This window comes from Elgaria multicarinata, chromosome 5, assembly GCF_023053635.1.
Source record: "Elgaria multicarinata webbii isolate HBS135686 ecotype San Diego chromosome 5, rElgMul1.1.pri, whole genome shotgun sequence".
Classification (NCBI taxonomy): domain Eukaryota; kingdom Metazoa; phylum Chordata; class Lepidosauria; order Squamata; family Anguidae; genus Elgaria; species Elgaria multicarinata.
Window position 1 is genome coordinate 117,270,934 of NC_086175.1, and position 19,544 is coordinate 117,290,477.

General features: G+C 45.8%; 1 protein-coding gene across 1 annotated transcript in view; it reads left to right on the forward strand.

Annotated features, from left to right (window-relative positions):
* Positions 1-19,544, forward strand: part of PDGFD (platelet derived growth factor D) — a 196,142-nt gene that overhangs the window by 117,531 nt on the left and 59,067 nt on the right. Inside the window, exons 2-3 of the mRNA XM_063127106.1 lie at positions 7,268-7,472; positions 10,179-10,359. Of these exons, the coding sequence (XP_062983176.1) occupies positions 7,268-7,472; positions 10,179-10,359 (386 nt within the window). The remainder of the gene's footprint in view (positions 1-7,267; positions 7,473-10,178; positions 10,360-19,544) is intronic.

Consider the following 19,544-nt stretch of genomic DNA (forward strand, 5'->3'; position numbering starts at 1 on the left):
CCAGCCTGATAGTCCGGGCTCATCACGGCTGAGTCCCTCTGCATCCAAATGATGCACAGGGACTCCCTGAGGCAGGGGGAGGGGAAACAGGCACAGGTTTTCTCAGGGATAAAGAAATGCTGGGAAAACCCAATTCTGCCTGAGACCACAGGAAGTGTGGGCACCTGTCCCACCTGGTGCTGCGCTTACACGTGAGTAAGCGCAGCACCCGAAATGAGCATGGAGCCATGTGGTATGGCTCCATGCCCATCAGAGGAGGTGGTGGCAGCAGTTTTGCCACCCCTGGGATGGCAGGGAGGGGGTTGGGGGGGGTCAATTTCAGTTTTGTTTGTTTGTTTTTGATGCTTACATTTTCGGTGGAGCAGGGCCTCGTGCTTGCACTACTGGCCCCACTGCTTTAAAAAAAGTAGTAGAAGAAAAAAGGTTAGCTCCGATGTCCCTGCTTCTTTCTGGGACGTCGCGTGCCTCGTGTACACGCTGGGGAAGGCTCTTGCAATCAGGAGGTGTAGAAAGGGCCCAAGCCTCAACAGAATCACGGGCGGCCCAATGAGCGGAGGTGGGCAGCAGGGCGAACTTCTGATGATCAGATGCAGGTGGGTCCGTCCATCACTATGTCATCCTGTACTAGATAATGGAGAGTCTTGCTCTGTTAGAATGCATGAGGAAGAGTGGTACAACTCTGCAGGGGTGAAGCCCCCTGAATAGTCTCTTTCCCGCTCCCACTGGAACTAACAGGATTATTGGGGGGGGGGGGTTGGGAGAACATGGATAGTTTGGGAGTTAATCCTAAGGGTGTTTGGGGAAGACTCTCCATAATCTAGTGAGAACTACAGAGCTTTGTGTACATTGCCTTGTGCACTTCTTACAGTGGAGACATGGCTCATAAACACAAGTTATTAATAAGCGTGGGATTTGGCCTTGGAGAGTCCTTTTCCTCCCCTTCCTTTGACAAGGAAAAAGGGAACACTTCCGGATAGCACACAGAGGAGGAAAAGGGGACGGCTCAGTTTGGTAGCTTTCTACACCTCCATCCCTGAACTCTCTGACCCAATGCTATACCACTCAGGAGATCCTGGCTGGCTGCACTTTTCCTGTCAGCATGGCCTTCTGGGAAACCCTGGATGGCTGGATTTGGCCCACCAGATTGAAGATCTGCAGCCCTCCTCTACATGCAAACTGATGAACTTGCATAGAGCCAAAAGAACAGATGGTGGGGACATGGTGATGGTATGCCTCAGAGGCCGTTGGCAGAGCTAGCCTGTGTAGCCCCAAGACTCACGTTTTAAGAACATAAGAAAAGCCATACCAGATCACACCAAGAGTCCATCTAGTCAAGCATACTGTTCACACAGTGCCCAACAGTGCCTCACAGGGAACCAAAAGCAGGACATGAGTGGAACAACACCCTTCTGCCAATGTTCCCCACCAACTGGTGTACATAGGCATACTGCCAGCTAGCCATCAGGGCTAGTAGCCATTGATAGCCCTCTCCTCAATGAATTGGCCCAATCCTCTTTTAAAGCCATCCAAATGGGTGGCCTTAACCACATCTTGTGAAAGTGATTTCCATACTTCAAATGTGCACTACGTGAAGAAGTCTTTCCTTTTATCTGTCCTGAATCTCCCACCAATCGGCTTCATGGGATGACCCCCAAATGTCTCCCTATCCATTTTCTCCACACCGTATATAATTTTGAGCACCTCTATCTTTCAATGTGTGTGGGCGGAAGAGGAGTCACCAGAACCTGACTGGTTTTAAGTAGCAGCTGGATTTTTTTTTAAAAAAAAAATTGTAATTCTTTATTTGGTCAGAGCAGTTTTAGGAAATTTCTGATAGGGAATATGGAGTGAATGGCAGACTGAGGGGATGTAAAATGATACTACTTAATCGTGTTTAAAAAAAATCCATTACTACAAGTGCCCAGGCTCTTGTCCTATATATTTTTTCAAGCTGTTTCCTCAGATAGAGTTATTCACTCTCTAGAGAGATTGTTGATGGATGACTGACATACTTCTATTTCTTATGCAGAATTTAATGGATGTAGATGCCCACATCCACCCACATAGCAGAAACCAATCCGAGGGAAGAGATGAAATAGTTATATTTGTATTCCTAAGTGGTTCGGAAAAAGACCTCCACATTTTGATCTTAAATTCACTTTATTTTGACCTAAACATTCATGCTTCAAAAGATAACAGGATCAAAGATACACCCTCATCAGTTCATATTCTCCTGTCAATAAAGTAACACCAGAAGCTAATGGTTTTCCTTATTAGTATTCCATTTTTTTTTGTTTCTCCCATTCAGTCTTAATTTAGAAACAAACAAACAAAACAAACCATTAGCTCACAATCCTAAGAGCAGGAGGTGTTTACATAAAAATAGGGATGTCAGTCACTGGGAAATCCAATTTTATTTTGGCTCCACAGAGTTCTGAGTTCAATTCGCACTTGTGAACCAAGCTGTGGGCTTTTCCCTATACTCCAGGAATGTTTTTTGTGCCTTTTCCAACCACAGGTTCCTCAAATTTGTATAAATTTCTGAGCAATGTGTGCAAATTATGGGCGAATTTGCGCAAAATACAGCCGGGTCGGCACAAATTGCTCAGAAATTTGCGCAAATTGCAAAAGCTGCAGGGGGAAATTGCAGAAAATCCCTGGAAAATTGATGAGCTGTCCCAATTCATTGCAGATCGAGTTGGTGCTGCAGCAACAATCAAACAAAGTGTGTGAGGGGGGCAGGTTTAGGAAAATGCATCAAACTCCACACCCCAAACTCATTTCTCCAACGTGTCTGCATAAGAGAAACATACAAATACAGTAATGGAATGAGGAGCAAACTTGAATGAACTGACAAGGATGTCAGGTTCCACCTTTATCTTCTTCTCACCATTACTGTTACATTTGTTTGTTAGCACTATTTGTATGCCGCCTATGAGTAGCGTTCTCCGGGAGGTCAAGAATGAAAAAATTCAAAACATAGAAACAATCAAGCAACCTCAATCATGAAACCAGACAGAATGAAACCAACCACAGTACATAGTATACAATTAAAATAAATAAAAGCAACAGCAACAGCAGCAGCAACATATTAAATGGCAGAGTTAAAAGCACTAAAAAAGCTTAAGAATAAAGCACTTAAAAATGTATGTTATGTAGGGCTGTGCACGGAGCCCCCCGAACCCCTTCGTGGCCTGATCTGCAACTTTCAGATCAGGCCGATCTGCTTCGGGTCAATTCGACCCCCCCCCCCCCCGCTCTGCTCTGCGGAGCAATATCCAGAGGGGCGAATCAAGATTTTGCCCCCCTTCCCTACTTACTTGCCTCCGCGGCAGACATTGGAGACAGGTAAGTGAGGAAGGGGGGGCAAAATGGAGGCTGAATAAGCCCCCCTCCCCTCTGCCCCTTACCTGGCTCCGCCGCCATCACCGCACGGACCACGGTGGCAGCGGCACCAGGTAAGCCCTCTTCCCCCTACTTACCTGCCTCCGTCACGGTCTGGCGCCGGCTTCAACTGAGGGCCAGGCCTCAAACCAGAAGAGCAGGCCTGCTCTTCTGGCTTGAGGCCTGGCCCTCAGTTGAAGCTGACGCTGGACCGCGATGGAGGTAGGTAAGCCCCCCCTTACCTGGCTTTGCCGCCGTCGCCACACGGATTGCGGTGGCAGAGCCAGGTAAACCCCCCTCTCCCTCCCCTTGAGTTCAGAGCTCCGGATGGAGGCGAACTGCTTCGCCTCAATCCGCAGCTCCCCCAACCCAATCCGGATCCGCCTTTGGAGGAGGCAGATCAGGTCGCTCTGCTCTAGATTCGCGATCTGAATCGGAGCAGAGCACAGCCCTAATGTTATGGTTTTAATTGTAAACTGCCCAGAGTGATTCAGCTATTGGGCAGTGTAAAATTGTAACAAATAAATTAAATACATCTAGAAAGAGAAAAAGGTCATCACCTGGGGCCAAAAGAAACATAACATAGGTGCCAAGTGAGTCTCTCCCATGAGGGCATTTCACAACAAAGGCACAAAACAGAAGTCACCCATTGTATTCCATTTAGCAGGGTGAACTTGAGAAGGCCCTCTGAAGCTACTTGTTTACATGGTGCCATCAGTGCACATGAAGCTTTGCCAAGTAAAACAGGAAAGATCCCTGCCCCAAGGAGCTTACAATCTATGATTCAATCCTGGGGAATCAGCAGAGGAAATGAAGGGAAATAGAGGCAAGGGTAAACAGGGAAAGAACACGAATTCTGTTGTCTTAATCGTGACTGATGTGAGAGTCAAACTTAATGCCATTGCACTCTGTGGTGTGTGGATCTGGATTTATATCTTCTGCTATAGCTTCATATTATATCTGATATTAAAGTTCTGTCACTTCCTAATGTGAATAACCCAGAGCTAACCTAAAGCCAGAAGTTTCTAGCTTTTTCTAGCTAAAAGGCTTATGGGTAGCATTTAAGGTACTATTGTCTGTTATAGTCAACATTTATTTTGAGCTGGGAATACTATTTGAGAAAGCGGGACTGCACTACTGCCTCAAGGAATTTCTCTCTTATCTAGGGTGATGAAATTACTGGCTGAGAAACAGGGTTGTTGGTTTTCTTCAGGGAAAGATATCCATCATAGAAGTTTGCTATTGATAAGATTAATCGGGACTGTTGGGAAAGATGCTTCACATCAGCGTTTGATCTGTGTCTTCGTTTTAAGATGCTATAAGAAAAATATTTTAATTACTCCAAATTCTGGCCCTAATGGCCCTCGTTTTGAATATACATGCCAATTTATATGGGAGTATATAGGTGTACCAACTTACAGGGATCTGTACAATTACTCATGGGCTCACCCCTATTCACCATCCCATTTGCAGGTGGGGAATGTGGGGAAGAGACATTCTGACCATTCTCTCTCTCTCTCTCTCTCTCTCTCTCTCTCTCTCTCTCTCTCTCTCTCTCTCTGTGTGTGTGTGTGTGTGTGTGTGTGTGTGTGTGTGTGTGTAAAATAGGGATGTCCATTGGGAAATCTGGTTCTTTTGTAGTTTGACTGAATTCCCCCAGCATATACAAATCACTTGTGTGTTTGTGTGTGTTTGTGTATGGGTTTTTTGGGGGGGAGACGTTCTGCAATTTCTGGAAATTATAGGTGAATTTATGCAAATTGTGCAAATTTGGCCATAATTTGTACAATTTATTTTATTTATTTATTTATTTATTACATTTCTATACTGCCCAATAGCCGGAGCTCTCTGGGCAGTTCACAAAAATTTATGCAAATTCAGCTTTTAATTTGTACAGATTGCTCAGAAATGTGCACAAATTGCAGACACTCCACCACCACCCCCAAAAAATCTGGAAACTGGCCCTACTCACTGCAAATTGAGTTGGATGCCCAATGGGAACCAAAATAAGTTTGGGGGGGGTGTAAGCCTAGGAAAACCCATCAAACTCCACCCCCAAATGGATTTCTCTGACATCCCTAGTGTGAAACGATTCAGATTGTTTAAGTGGATGGGATAAAGGAACACTTCAGGGATTTTGCTGTGGTGTGGAACCTCCTTCTCTCTCTCTCTCTCTCTCTCTCTCTCTCTCTCTCTCTCTCTCTCTCTGCTGTAATAATCTGTTATTTCCGGAAGCAATTACTAGAGCAGCTCTCCCCCACACTCCACCCTGAAATGACACTAGGCGCAAACAGCAAGTTTTTATAGAAAGAGAGAAGAAAAATTGTATTGTCACTCTCACAATAAACACCCTCAAGAACCCACATACCTGAATCCATTCTAAAATATCACACACACACACACACACACACACACACCTCCCCCTTTGGTAAACACAGTGATTCAGAGATGGGTCATCCCTCCTCCCCCCAAGCTGTTCTAGATATTATGACCTGGGTGTGGATTGCTTACCTGCAGAAACTATTTTCCATGTCATCCCTGTTTGTCACTGTAATATGTAGATTAGCCCAAGAATCCCAGAGAAGGAAAGCATAGAACATATTCAGGTAATATAGGTTGTTATTATACCATGTCTGCTTGGTTGTTGCTGTTGTTAATGCAAGCTCTTGAGCCACACCTAATTTCTTCAGCTGGTATATGTGATGAGAACAAAATTAAAAATAAGATGGGTCTCCTTTTTTTCCTAATTGCTCTGTGAACAATGGTGGGAAGTCATGGTGGGAAATTACTTAGCAGACAGATGTCAATTGAATCATGCTTCAGTTGACTTTGGCCAAACAGACAATGATTCACAGCATGGGTGACTCTTAGGAACCATAACAACAAAGAGTTCCTTATCATCTTAAAGGTTTTATGAACAATGTTGGGGACACTGGTGGTGGAAAACAAGGTCTGGCTATCTCCACCTTGTTGCTTGTGAGCTTCCCAAAGGCACGTGTCTGGCTATCACTGGGAGTAGGGATGAGCATACTAAAAAAACTCGAGTTCATCAAGATTCTCCATATTTCCACTTCAGTTTATCTGAAGGAATGCCTCCTCCCATATGTACCTGCCTGGACCGTAAGATCATCTTCAGGAGCCCTTCTCTGTGAGCCCCTGCCAAAGAAAGTGAGGCAGGTGGCTACCAGGAGGAGGGCCTTTTCTGCTGTGGCACCCTGGCTGTGAAATGACCTCCCTAGAGAGGTTCACCTGGCACCTACATTATTCTCTTTCCAATGCCAGGCGAAGGCCTTTTTATTTACCCAGTATTTAAACATTTTACCATCCTAATCTTTTAATTTGCTGCTTTGAATCTGTAATTTAAATCTCTGCATTGCTGCTCAATTTTGTTCTGGTTGTAATTTTATATTGTGATATAAAGTTTGTACTTCAGTTGTAGTTTATGGTTTGAATATCTGTGAACTGCCCAGAGAGCTTTGGCTATTGGGCGGTATAGAAATGCAGTAAACAAACAAACAAATAAACCATCCCAAAATACTTTCCATTAAAGCAGGGATAGCTCACAACAATATTGTGTTGCTAAGAACTAATCCATTTCTCCCTGGCTACTGTGAGGATTGCAGTTATGCTCAGGGGAAACACAAAAACCTGAGGGAGGTGGCAGATGATGTCATCAATCCTGCTAATCAAAAACTCCCAGTGTTTTGACCCTGTGAGCCCTGGTTCCACTATACCCCTGTGTACGAGTTGATAAAAGAGTTATTGTGAATCCAGTGTTTCTTAAAAGCCTATCAATGTAGATAGTCATTTATTGTCAAATTGTTCTCTTTGCCCTTCTGTCCTGAGCCACATACTAATTCCTACAAGTTGTGATTACTAACAGAGAGCAATCACCTCACAGCCTTGTACCGCAAAGAAGAGTCCATCAACGTCTTGGAGAGCGGCTACATCCACAGCCCCCGTTTCCCGCACAACTACCCCAGGAACCTCTTATTGACATGGAAGTTGCTTTCGCCGGGGAACGCAAGGATACAGCTGGTGTTTGATCATCAATTCGGACTGGAGGAACCAGAGAATGAGATCTGCAGGTGAGTGGAGGACAGGGGGGTGGAGTTGTAAAATGCTCTCTCTCTCTCTCTCTCTCTGTGTCTGTCTCGGAATTCTTCCCACAAGGCAGTTGATGGTAGATGACCTTATGGTTGGGGGGAGTCCAGCTCAGGGCAGAACTCGAGGTCTTCTTCACCTGTCTCTCACCTGGAAAGTTTAATAATATGTTTCCCCAGAGCAAAAGTCCATTTTGTTTTTAACAGACCTCAAAATAGCTGTTTTTATAAGCATGCTGTTGTTTTTATGCTTTTTGTTTTTAAACTTTGTATATTTGTTTTTAATGGTTACTGTTTGTAACTTTTGTTAACCGCCCAGAGAGCTTCGGCTATGGGGCAATATATAAATGTAATAAATAAAGTAAACACATTCTCTGTAGACTCAGGCTAGATCTCCACAACTGCTTTATAGCAGTATTGAAGTATTATTATTATTATTATTATTATTATTATTATTATTGCACCAACAATGTATTTGGTGCTGTGCAGAATATACAAATAAAACAGCGATACCCTGCCTAGAGGCTTACAGTCTAAAATCACATTAAAGCATATGAAGGGGGAAGGGGTTACACAAAACAGAAAAAAGGGAATAATCATAGCAATGAGAACAGTAAATCAGGCTAAAATACCAAAAGCGATGGAAAACAGATGAGTTTTCAAACGCGTTTTAAAATCTAAGATGGAACTCGTAGTTCGCAGATAACTGTTGGGGCGCAACCCACATTCCATATACCGTTTTCTTTCATGGTGTTATTTCCTGCTTTTTATTCCACATTCATAATGATTAGATCTGGCCTTCGTTGTCCCAAGCAGGAGGCTCTGGCTGTGGATTTAAGTGAAACAGCTGCCCACCACCACTCTGAGGCATGAGGTTGGGAATTCCATCCTGCCTGCAGGAAACTCTGCATGCCGTTCAGCACTCCGAGGATTGGGAAGGGATGGAGCAGTCTGATGTATGACTAGAACAACTGCCTTTATGCAGGATTTGTTCTTTTTTAATGTTTATTTTGAATAAAGATACCATTTGGGCTCATTTAGGCACACAAAGGAGCCATATTCCTAGCTGCACCGGCTGCTTTATGGCTCTTTTGCTTCCACAGAGCATTCAAAGCATATGGATGAATTTTAGTCCATAATAAATAATCCACCAAGTCCTTTTGGGGATTGGGAAGGGGGGCTTTTTGCCAAGGAGAGATCCAAGCCCGCCTGCACTTCACATGTCACCTTTTCAAAGGCAGGTCTCCCTGTAACTACTAGCATTTAAAAAGTTCTTTAAAACTTCAAAGTATCAAGTTGCAGCCACTATTTCCTCCCATCCCCGACAACCTCTGTAGAACCAGGAGCACCAGAATTGGGAGTATGGGGGGAAAGAAATGGAATGCTTTCATTCAAAATCAGCTGGTAGAACTTCATAACTGTAGAAACCAATCTGGCACCTCCAGATTTATTGGACTACAACTCCCATCATCCACAGCTAGATGTACAGTTCAACACATCTGGAGAGCACTATGTTGTGAAGGCTGGTGTAAGGTACTTGCTAACTCAGTCAAATTAGTAGATTCAGACTCTGAGAAAATTACAGAAAATGATCCATTGTTACCCAGAAAAGAACAGAGTTACTATAAATCAGCCTTCTCCAACCGGGTGACCTTAATGAGTTGGACTTGAACTCCCATCATTCCCATGCAGTACGGGCATGGGAATGATGCGAATTACAGCGCAACACTTCTGGAGGGCACCAGTTTGGGGAAAGCTGCTATAAATGAAGTCAAAACCATTAGTGAATGTACCCTAATATTAGGCCTGACATACCTTCAAGGAAGTTGCTAGATATTCTCTATGGGCAGTATCCAACAGTGTCTTTCCGCAAACTCAGCTATCGCTAGCGGAACTGCACTGAATCTCTCCATTGCACAAGCGGTCGCCCATTACACCAGTTGTGCAAGCCGTGGCGTAACTGGTTACACAAGCAGAATGAGCAAACGGTTGCACAATGAGTGCAAAGCAGTTGCACAATGGGTTACACAGCCCAATGTGCAGTGGGTTGCACAACACATTGCCCAAGATTGATGAAAAACCACTGGTGCAACCATCTGTATGTAAATGTGACTTTCATTGGATTCATCTCTTGTGCATAGTTCATAACCTAGCATCTGCTAGCAAAACAGCATTTCTGTTAACAGAATGGTACAGTTGGATACTGCCCATTGTGTAAGTGTGTGTACACCCTCACTGTAGGGGCAAGACAAGAAGTACAGCCACTGTGACCTTTTCCCACTGTGTCCCTTTTCCCAACAGTATTAATATGACTTGTACCCACACTGCATCAAGCTTTCCTAACCTGGTGCTCTCCAGATGTATGGAATGCAACTCCTATGCTGGCTGGGAATGATTGGAGATGTAGTCCAAACACACCTGGAGGGCACCAGGCTGGGGAAGACTGTACTACAACAGCACATAGTATAGTTCTGTGGAGGTCATGGAGCGGGGAGAAATTGCAGCCACCAGTTGGTGGTCACTCGGGATGCTTTTCCACCCATGATTTCACCCGAATGTCAACCCAAAATTTGACAGGGCATCCTGCCCTTCCACCTTCCCCGCTAATTTCAAGGCAAAAGCTCACAGGAGATCACTTTCCATGTTAGCCCTAGCTAAGGAACATGTCCATGCCTGCTTGTTTGACTCCAGATATGACTTTGTGGAAGTGGAAGATATATCCGAAATCAGCACACTGATCCGAGGACGATGGTGTGGATACAAGGAAGCTCCTCCGAGAATAACGTCAAAAACGAACCAGCTGAAGATAACCTTCAAATCAGATGACTACTTAGTGGCTAAACCTGGATTCAAGATTTATTATTCCCTAGTGGTAAGTAAGATGGCCGCTTGTTTGGATAAAGCAAAGGTTCCAGCACGGAAGGGGTGCAGACCTTTTGAGGATGCGTGGAATAGCACACCTTCGAGCAAAGAAAAACTGACTGTCCGTAGATATTTTATTTGAGATACCACAGATCAAAATAGGATGGCCAGGTTTTTACTCAATAAGAACTTAAGGGGAAACTATAAACTAAAGCCCATCACTGCGTGCTTTAATAACGTGTTTCAGAAATGCTATCACTTTCTGTGTCGAAGTGTCACGCTGAAGGCAAAGAGAAAGACCCCAAAGAATAACCATAGAAACAGCTGCTCTTTTTCAGCTTCAGTTTGATTTGCATCTGCGGTCGGGTATGGAGTGGGTGGGTGGGTGGGTGGGTGGGTGCCCTTGGGGTTTATAGCTCACGAGAGCTTCGGCTATGGGGCAGTATATAAATATAGTAAATAAATAAGTAAATGAACTGACATGAGATATACATAGGCGATATAGAATTTGTCGTGGTTCCAAGCCCTCCCACTGAAATGTGAGATACTAAAGAGACTCGTTGTGCAATCCACAAAGTCTTTATTCAGTAAAACAGAAACAACCCCACCCAGCGCAAAAAACCCCCCTCTTCACACCTATAGTGACTGTGAAGGCTAGGAGCCATCTTCTAAGCATAATGAGCCAAACAAAGCAAAGCACTACCCTATCAACTACTGGACTCCTCCTTCAGGGAGGGTCCTCTTGACTCAACTTCTGATGTGCAGCTAGTCAAGTGGACTGCCTCCCACCTCTTCTCAACTCTGCCCACTTCACCCTGCAGAGGACTCTGGGATCTGTCAATTCCGATGCTCACTCCCTCTCCGACAAAGGCTGAGTTCCCAGGAGGGGAGGGGGAAGATGGTCTCTGAACCTGGGCCTCCTATGCAATAAGTTCCTGGGGAATTTCCTGAAGAGTCTTAAGGAATTTCCTCTCCTGTTCCCTCTCTTGGCTGGGCTTCTTCTACTTCTGCCTCCAAGTCTGACTCAGCATCTGAAACCAAACCAGGAAGCCCCGGCCCCATCCTTACATAATAGATGCTGCAAGCAGAACACAACATGCCTTAGCAGGATGTCCATTTAGTCTCCATAGTTCTCTAGGATGGAGACCTTGCATGTGTGTAAGCTCACTGTCTTGATGAGACTGGAGACTTTTGATTTGTTGAAGGTGTGATGTCCTGCCCACCTGTGTCATCTTGGCTTCACCTGAGATGCCCACAAGCTACCTGACAGGACTATCCACACCATGAGCACCCAGGACCACTTCAATCCCCCCTGTGCTGATGACGTGTGTGAGGGTTTAGGCCTACTGCTGCTGCTGCTCCTGTCTCACCTTTATGGCCGTGTGGCCCTCTAGATGTCATTGGCCAATGGACAATAATCAGGGGTGATGAGCTTTGTAGTCCAATGACATTTGGAGGATGACAGGTTTCCCACCCATGGACTATTGGGATAGTTCACTGGAACTGTTCTTATGAGATCAGGTTGCCTTTAAGTTGAAGGCAATTTAGCAAAACAACAATTTATGATGTTGCTTTCCCTGCAGTACCACAATGCATACAAATTAAGCAATGCAGCATGGTGTGATATTCCCAGACGACCTCTCTTACAATTAGCTAGCTTTATAAGAAACTATGTACAGTTAATATGGGACCCTGGGGGTGTAGGAAAAACAAAATATAACATTCCAACAGAGCTGCTTTTTCAGCAGTGGAAAATTGATAATCATTTGTTGCTGGACTTCTACCTTGCCAGGAATGTGAACAGAAAGAATCGTTTGCCTCTTGGACAACCTTTATTTCCCAACTTACTCTGAAACCGAGATGTACTTTCTTGGCTGGAAGATGTCTGAGCATTTCATCTCAGATGAGAGAGATGAAGGTGAACATTTCTTCTGCACATAGTTTAAAATACTCTAGAACAGCAATCCACAGTTTTAATATTCAATGAAAGCCAATGTTAGTTTTTGTCCAACACAATCTCTCTGCTGAACATAGTACACATGAGAAATAAGCCATAAGCTGCTGATCCCAGAAGGTTTATTTATTTTTATTTATTCATTATATTTATATCCAAAGAGCCCAAGTCAGTGTACATGATCCCCCTCCTCTCCATTTGATCTGCACAACAACAACCCTGTGAGGTAGGCTAGGCTGAAAGTCAGTGACATAAACCCCACATTAAAAAAAGAAAAAAGGATTGAGTGAATCCATCCTAAGTTTATATGTGTGTTTCATAGGGGGATGAGGATTTTGGTATTGCCATACTCTATATACTTTTCCATTATATTAAAATAGAAGGAAGGAAAGGAAAGGAACCTCTCGTGCAAGCACTGAGTCATTACTGACTCTTGGAGGGACGCCAGCTTTCGCTGACGTTTTCTTGGCAGGCCTTCTAGCGGGGTGGTTTGCCGTTGCCTTCCCCGGCCATTGTTACCTTTCCCCCAGCTAGTTGGGTACTCATTTTACCGACCTCGGGAGGATGGAAGGCTGAGTTGACCCGAGCCGGCTGCCTGAAACCAGCTTCCGCTGGGATCGAACTCAGGCCGTGGGGAGAGTTTCAGCTGCAGAAACTGCTGCTTTACCGCTCTGCTGAGGGAACATGTTTTTTTATTTATTTAGAAATTTCTAGCCCACTTTTCTTTATCAATAAATTCAAAGTGGCTTCCAACACCAAAACAATACATAAAAAGCAACAATAATGGGTTGTGTCGTGTTTAAAGAAGACCCACTGAAATCAATACAATCTAACTCATTCATGGCGAACTGAAGTCCAATTGTTTTCATTGAGCCTGCTCCAAGCATGACAAGGTAGTAATAAAAGCAGTCTGAAAATTATATAAAAACAAAATAAACATTGGTAATCATATAGTGAGAACGTGTTGGTTACATTGAAATAAAATTTATTGGGGGGAAAGAAAAAAAGAAAAAAGAAATAAAAGATATAATAAGAACAAGTTAAAACAAGTTGAAAAGCAGGGAGATAAAAACATTAAGCCATGCAGAAAGCATGGCAGACTAAGGGCACAATCCTATGCATGTATAGGCAGAAAAAAGTCCTACAGTTCCCAGTATTTCCCAGCCAGCTATGTGCTGGGGAACACTGGGAGTTGTAGGAGATTTTTCTGTCTAAACGTGGAGGGGAACGCTGGGAGTTGTAAGAGATTTTTCTTTCTAAATATGCATAAGGCTCCACCCTAAAAGGACTTAGGAGCACACCTGAAGATGAAAAGATGATATTATTATTATTATTATTATTATTATTATTATTATTATTATTATTTATTTTATTGCATTTTAATTTTCATTTATTTATTTATTACATTTTATACCACCCAATAGGCGAAGCTCTCTGGTTGGTTTACAAAAATTAAAACTGCAACAATATTTAACAATATACTAATCAACAATATCACAATAATACTTCAAAATATACTAAATACAAGTTTACAACAAAACAGAACAGATAAGAAAAAATAACTTGGTTGGAATAGCATCTCTACCCCTGAAGCAGCACCTCCCAAACTTCAGCTCCAGCCTTGCTTTTAAAGTCTCCAGGTATGGGTGTGTGTGTAGGGGAAGCCCTGTCTTGGCCCTGGGTGCCATCCAAGCATTCTTCTGAAAGTTGTGAGCACATAGAAAGGCGTGTGGTGTTGAATATATTGACCCTGTTCAATTCAGTGTGAGCAAACTGCAGCACAGATCTGTCTGAAGATTTCCACAGATGACAACCATGAAGCCATCTGTAAGTTCAAAAAGTTTTCTGCTTCTATCTTAAAAAATGAAAAAGTTATAGGCATTTATTTCTCCCAATGAAACACTATGGGGAAACCCATCTGAAGCTTGATTAAGAGGTCCAAATCTCACTTCGGATCTGGTTTTGAAGCGGATCGGGGGAGGTCCAAATCAATCCGAGGCAGATTGGGACAAGTTTGGAAAGTATGAATCGGGCTCTGAAGTGGATCGGGGGGGGGGGGGCGTCTGTGCACAGCCCTATTTAAAACATTTAAAAACATTTAAAATATGAATAATTTAAAAATACAACATATAAACAGTGCATTAACAGAGGTCCAGAGTACTTCCCAAAGGCCAGCTGGAACAAAAACATTTAAGCCTGCCTCCAGAAACACACCAGGGAAGGAGCCAGTCTTGCTTCCCCGGGAAGGGAGTTCCAGAGCCCTGGGGCAGCCACCGAGAAGCCCTCTCCCGCGTTCCCACCAGTCATGCCTGTGATAGTGATGGGACCAAGAGAAGGGCCTCCCCTGAAGATCTCAGAGGATGGGCTGGCTCGTAAGGGAGAATACGGTCTTTCAGGTAACCTGGACCCGAGCCATATAGGGCTTTAACCAGCACTTTGAATTGTGCCCGGATACAGACTGAAAGCCAGTGGAGCTGTTTTAACAGGGGAATTGTGTGCTCCTTGTAACCATGCCCCAGTCAACACTCTGGCTGCAGCTGTGGTTATGGTATAGTTAGGCAAACCACGTATTAGGGTGTGGTTTTGTGGTCATGTGGCAGCAACACTAGGTGTGTTTATTGATGATCACATTGCTCAAAGTGTTGCCTAAACAAGGCCATTGTGTTTATTTCTAGCTCACTTGAGGAGTTAGCAATCTTTTGAGTGTTTCCTCCCCAACGCCCCCCATTCCTCCTCTTCCTCCTCCTCCTCCTCCTCCTCTTCCTTCATTATTGCAACTACTGCAGACTGCCTACCGTAGTATGGATGGCCCTGTCTCAAATAAGCCATTACCACTCCTGCAGATGCTGAATGGAATCTGTGTAATAAATCACATTTGATTTTATTGGATCAGATAATCAAATAACATTTGCATAATTCAGAATTTGGCTTACTGTTCTGTAGTGTAATTTTAGCTTTCAGCATAGAGTCGAAAGGTGTCTTTGAGGCCTCTCCCGTCATTGTGCTTTTATGGGTTTAGCAAGCAGCGCAGGTTTCTTCAAATGCACTAACTGCACGTCTTGCTTTTGAAGCCAACATTACTGCGTTAAATCAATTTCTATGAATTTTCCATGAAATTAGGCTAAATGGTTGCAGCCGTGTTTGCTACCTTTAAAAATCTATGACTCTTCATAGGAAACAGCTAAGCCCACTTCAAGTCGGCGCAGATAACATCATGAGCCAAATAAATGCTCTTGAAAACAGTGAAAGATGGGATTTTAACAACTGAGTTACAAACACTCCATGGGGATGGAGATTCTGGTAAAATACTCGGCTCTGTTCCACCAGCAGTGGCTTCTGGTGTGGATCTTACTGATGTGTTCAAAATCAGTGGTGGCCACAGAGAGGGTTCGAGTGGGGCAACCACCCCAAGCTGCTGGTTAAGGATTGAGGAAGGATGAGAATTCTCTTCCATGAGCTCCATCAGACAAGTGCTTTATTGCCTAATTGTTACTGGGCACTCAGATTTTCGCGGGTCCCTCTCACAACATCATCCGCCCCCCGAGAACCTCCTGCCCTTTCTAGACTTCTTCGCATGACAAAAAAACACACCACAGTAAGTCCATCTATTTTATTAAAAAATGGAAGTTGCCATTATCTCTTGCTGTGTGCAGGAGAAGCCGCACGATCAAATCGGCCCACTGAATGGGCCACGGGTACGTTGTTTACTTCCTCTTTCAAAAGAGGAAGTAATGAGGGACAAACGTGCGGGCGGAGAAGCAACGGAAAGCAATCACAATTTTCCCCTGTGTGATGATGCTCCACGCCGTCAAGTGCCTGTGGAGGCAGAGCCAACTTCAGTAGCCTATGTCTGCACCAGGACAACTAGGGCTAGAAGAGAAATGTGCTTCATCAGGCGAATTTGTACAGGTTCCAAATTTATGCTGGGACCACTTTTCTGGCGGAAGTGGACTTCCCTGCTCCCTCCTTGCCAAAGCAGCCTCTCCAACACTCTGAAAATGCTGCATATAGTTAGGAAAACATGGTAAGAGAACATTCTATGGCCATTCTACTGTATGGCTCAGGGGACATACAGTAGGATAGGTTGGATTCCTGGATCTGAAGTTGGAGATGGCACTCCGACATTGTACCCAGGATCTGATTTCCCTGCCCCTTCCCCCTCACAACAGCGACTTTGAAGAGGGAAAGAGGGTTCTGTGGGCATTGAGGTAGGGGATTGGGGAGGCAGGCTTAGGAAGAATCCTCCAGCCTCCCAAACCTCCTTCTGTCCCACTCTGCAGAGCCCCAACTAGACAGGCAAAAAAGCCCATCTAGCAAAAATGCAGAGCAGGAGCAGTGCAAATCCCCCATGCGCCTCCCACTCTGCCTAGGAAGCCTGCCATCCTCCAGGTTCAGAGGGTGATGGGCATCTTGATAGGACTGTGCCCAAAAAAAGTGTGAGATGTGGTGCATTTGGGGAGGGGGGGTTCCCAAAAATTGGGCAGAGTGACCCAATGCGAGCAGAGGTCCCATCCTCTCATTGATCCAATTCACACCTGCCAAGACTTCCAGCAAGTCCAAAATCCACATTTCTGCAAGCTTTCCAATGCACACCAAATATTAGGGAAATGTGAGCACAAAACAGCATTTCACCCATGTAAAGGGGGGATGTATACATTTAAAAATGCATACATTGAGGTGTATGATCCAGCAGGGCTCTTCTTGTGTTCTTAAGTTCTAACGTAAAGCCTGGATGTGCTAGGCCTCTTCCAGGAGTAATCTGGGACATTTTTCTTTGGTCATGGATTAAAAACTGGTTCGTTTTAGAAGTATTTTCTCCACATGTTTGTCAATTGCATCTTGATTCCATCTTTCCCAAGGAAGCACATGCCCCCTCTTTTGTCATGCCCTGCATGGAACCGGAGTCGGGAGATGAGGGGGAGGTGGCAGAGGCTGGACCCAGTGCAGAGGGGCCTGGCTCAGGAGAAGAGAATGGACTGGCAGAGGCTGTGGCAGAGCCTCAGGGAGAGGAGCCAGGGCCAGCAGGAACCTCTGCCAGCTCTGAGGGCTTGATGCCAGCAAAGACTCTGGAAGAGCCGCAGGGATCTGGGGAGGAGAGGGACCAGCCCAGTTTCAGCCAGTTAAGGGCGGACAAGTCCACCCGAAGGCGGTCTAGCCGCCTTCAAGAGAAACGCCAAGCAATCAGAGATCAGCTGCGGAACGCTGACTCAGCACTCTGACTGAGGATAAAAGGAGCAGCCAGGAGCCCTGCCAAATTGTCAGAGATTATCTGAGCTCTTCGGTGGAAGCTGGCTCCCAGAGCTCTTGAGCACGCACCTCGCTCCAGATCCCGAGTTCCTGAACCCAGCCTTGACTCCCGGACCCCGTGACCACGCCTGACGACTTCCGGAATCCTGTGGTAACCTTGGACTGCCTCTGACAACATTTACCCGTGCCTACTCCTGTGACCTTTGGACTGCATCTCTGGACCTTGCTTCCGAAGTCTGTAACTGCAATAAATTCCTTGTTACTAAGATACCAACTGTGTGAGCTTATCTTTGTCAAGCCACTTGGCAGCTTTCCCGGACAGAATAATCTCTGACCTGGCTGACAAAGAAAAGAAAAAGCAATGGAAGAGTTAGTGCAGAGGAATCAGCAGCTGGAGACGCTGGTGGCTCAATTGCAAACGGCCGTGGCTGTGTTACAAACGCAAGCTGCTCAACCCCAGCCCCCCCCTCGAAGAATCAAGTGCTTGGCAGCTCTGCCTGAAAAATTCGCTGGCAAACCGCAGGAGCTGGAAGGGTTTTTTGCCCAGTGCAGGCTGCACTTCCAGCTCAGGCCAGAGGAGTTCCCTACAGACACTCAGAAAGTGGCGTTTGTCATCAGCCTCCTGTCTGGACCAGCGCAGCGATGGGCTACTCCATATCTGCTCCAAGACCACCCGTTCCTGAACCAGCTGGACAATTTTTTTAAAGAGATGTTGGATACCTGGGGAGATCCAGTTAAGGTGGAAACAGCAGAAAGGCTCCTCCATCACCTGCACCAGGGAAAGGGCTCAGTGAGGGAGTACACCACTGAGTTCCGCCTCATCGCCCAGGACCTTACCTGGAACGATAGCGCCCTCCAAGCCCAGTATAGATATGGACTCTCAGACGCTATCCTTGATGAATTGGCCCGAGTTGCTCCACCTGAGTCTTTGGCTCTGCTCATGGAACAGGCGGCACGGATTGATGGCAGGCTGAATGCCCGCAGGCTAGCCCGCTTACAGAACCCACCCAGGTCAGAAGGGTGGGCTTTGAGGGGACCTGCAGTTGCTCCAGAGACATCCGTAGCCTCGCCCAAGGTTCCGGTGATTAGCCCACCAGAGGAGCCGATGCAGCTGGGAGGAGCACGTCCACGTCTGTCAGCAGCAGAAAAAGAGCGGAGGAGGGCAGGGGGCCTTTGCCTTTACTGTGGACAGGGGGGCCATTTTGCCCGGGTGTGTCCTCTCAAGCAGCGAGGGGCCCCCTTGCCGGGAAACGGACCCTCCCAGGCTTAGTTGGGGTTAAAAGACTGGGAGAACCTGCTTTAGCCACTACCCTACCCCAGTTAGAACCCCGAAGGGATCCGCTGTTGGTCACTGCTACCCTTAGGGGACGGGAGGGCCTGGTGATGTCAGTAGGGGCCATGATTGACTCTGGGGCGTCCAACAGCTTTATGGACCTGGGGTTTGCCACCCAGCACCAGGTCCCGTTGCAGCACTTGGAAGAACCCCGGCCGGTGGAGACCATTGACGGACGGCTCCTAAAGTCAGGCCCTGTGAACCAACAGACGGAGGTGCTGACTATGGAGATTCAGGGCCATGTAGAACAGGTCCAGTTTTTCGTGGCCGCTGTCCCACACTTCCCGCTGGTCCTGGGGATGCCCTGGCTGACCCAGCACGACCCCTGTATATCTTGGGCTCGGAGGGAAGTGCTGTTTGCTTCACCCTACTGTCAGGAATACTGCTGGCCCGAACGGATCCCTGCCGCCCCAGAAAACCCCCCCCAAGAACCTGCTGGCGGCCTACCCGCAAAATACCAGGAATTGGCGGGAGTCTTCAACAAAAAAGGAAGCTGAGCGACTGCCTCCACACCGGACGTATGACTGTGCCATAGACTTAGTCCCAGGAGCCCCTATACCGGCGGGGCGCCTGTATTCTTTGTCGGAACCGGAACTGGCCGCCCTAAGGGACTTTTTAGAGTCCAACCTGAGGAAGGGCTTCATTCGTCCATCCACGTCGC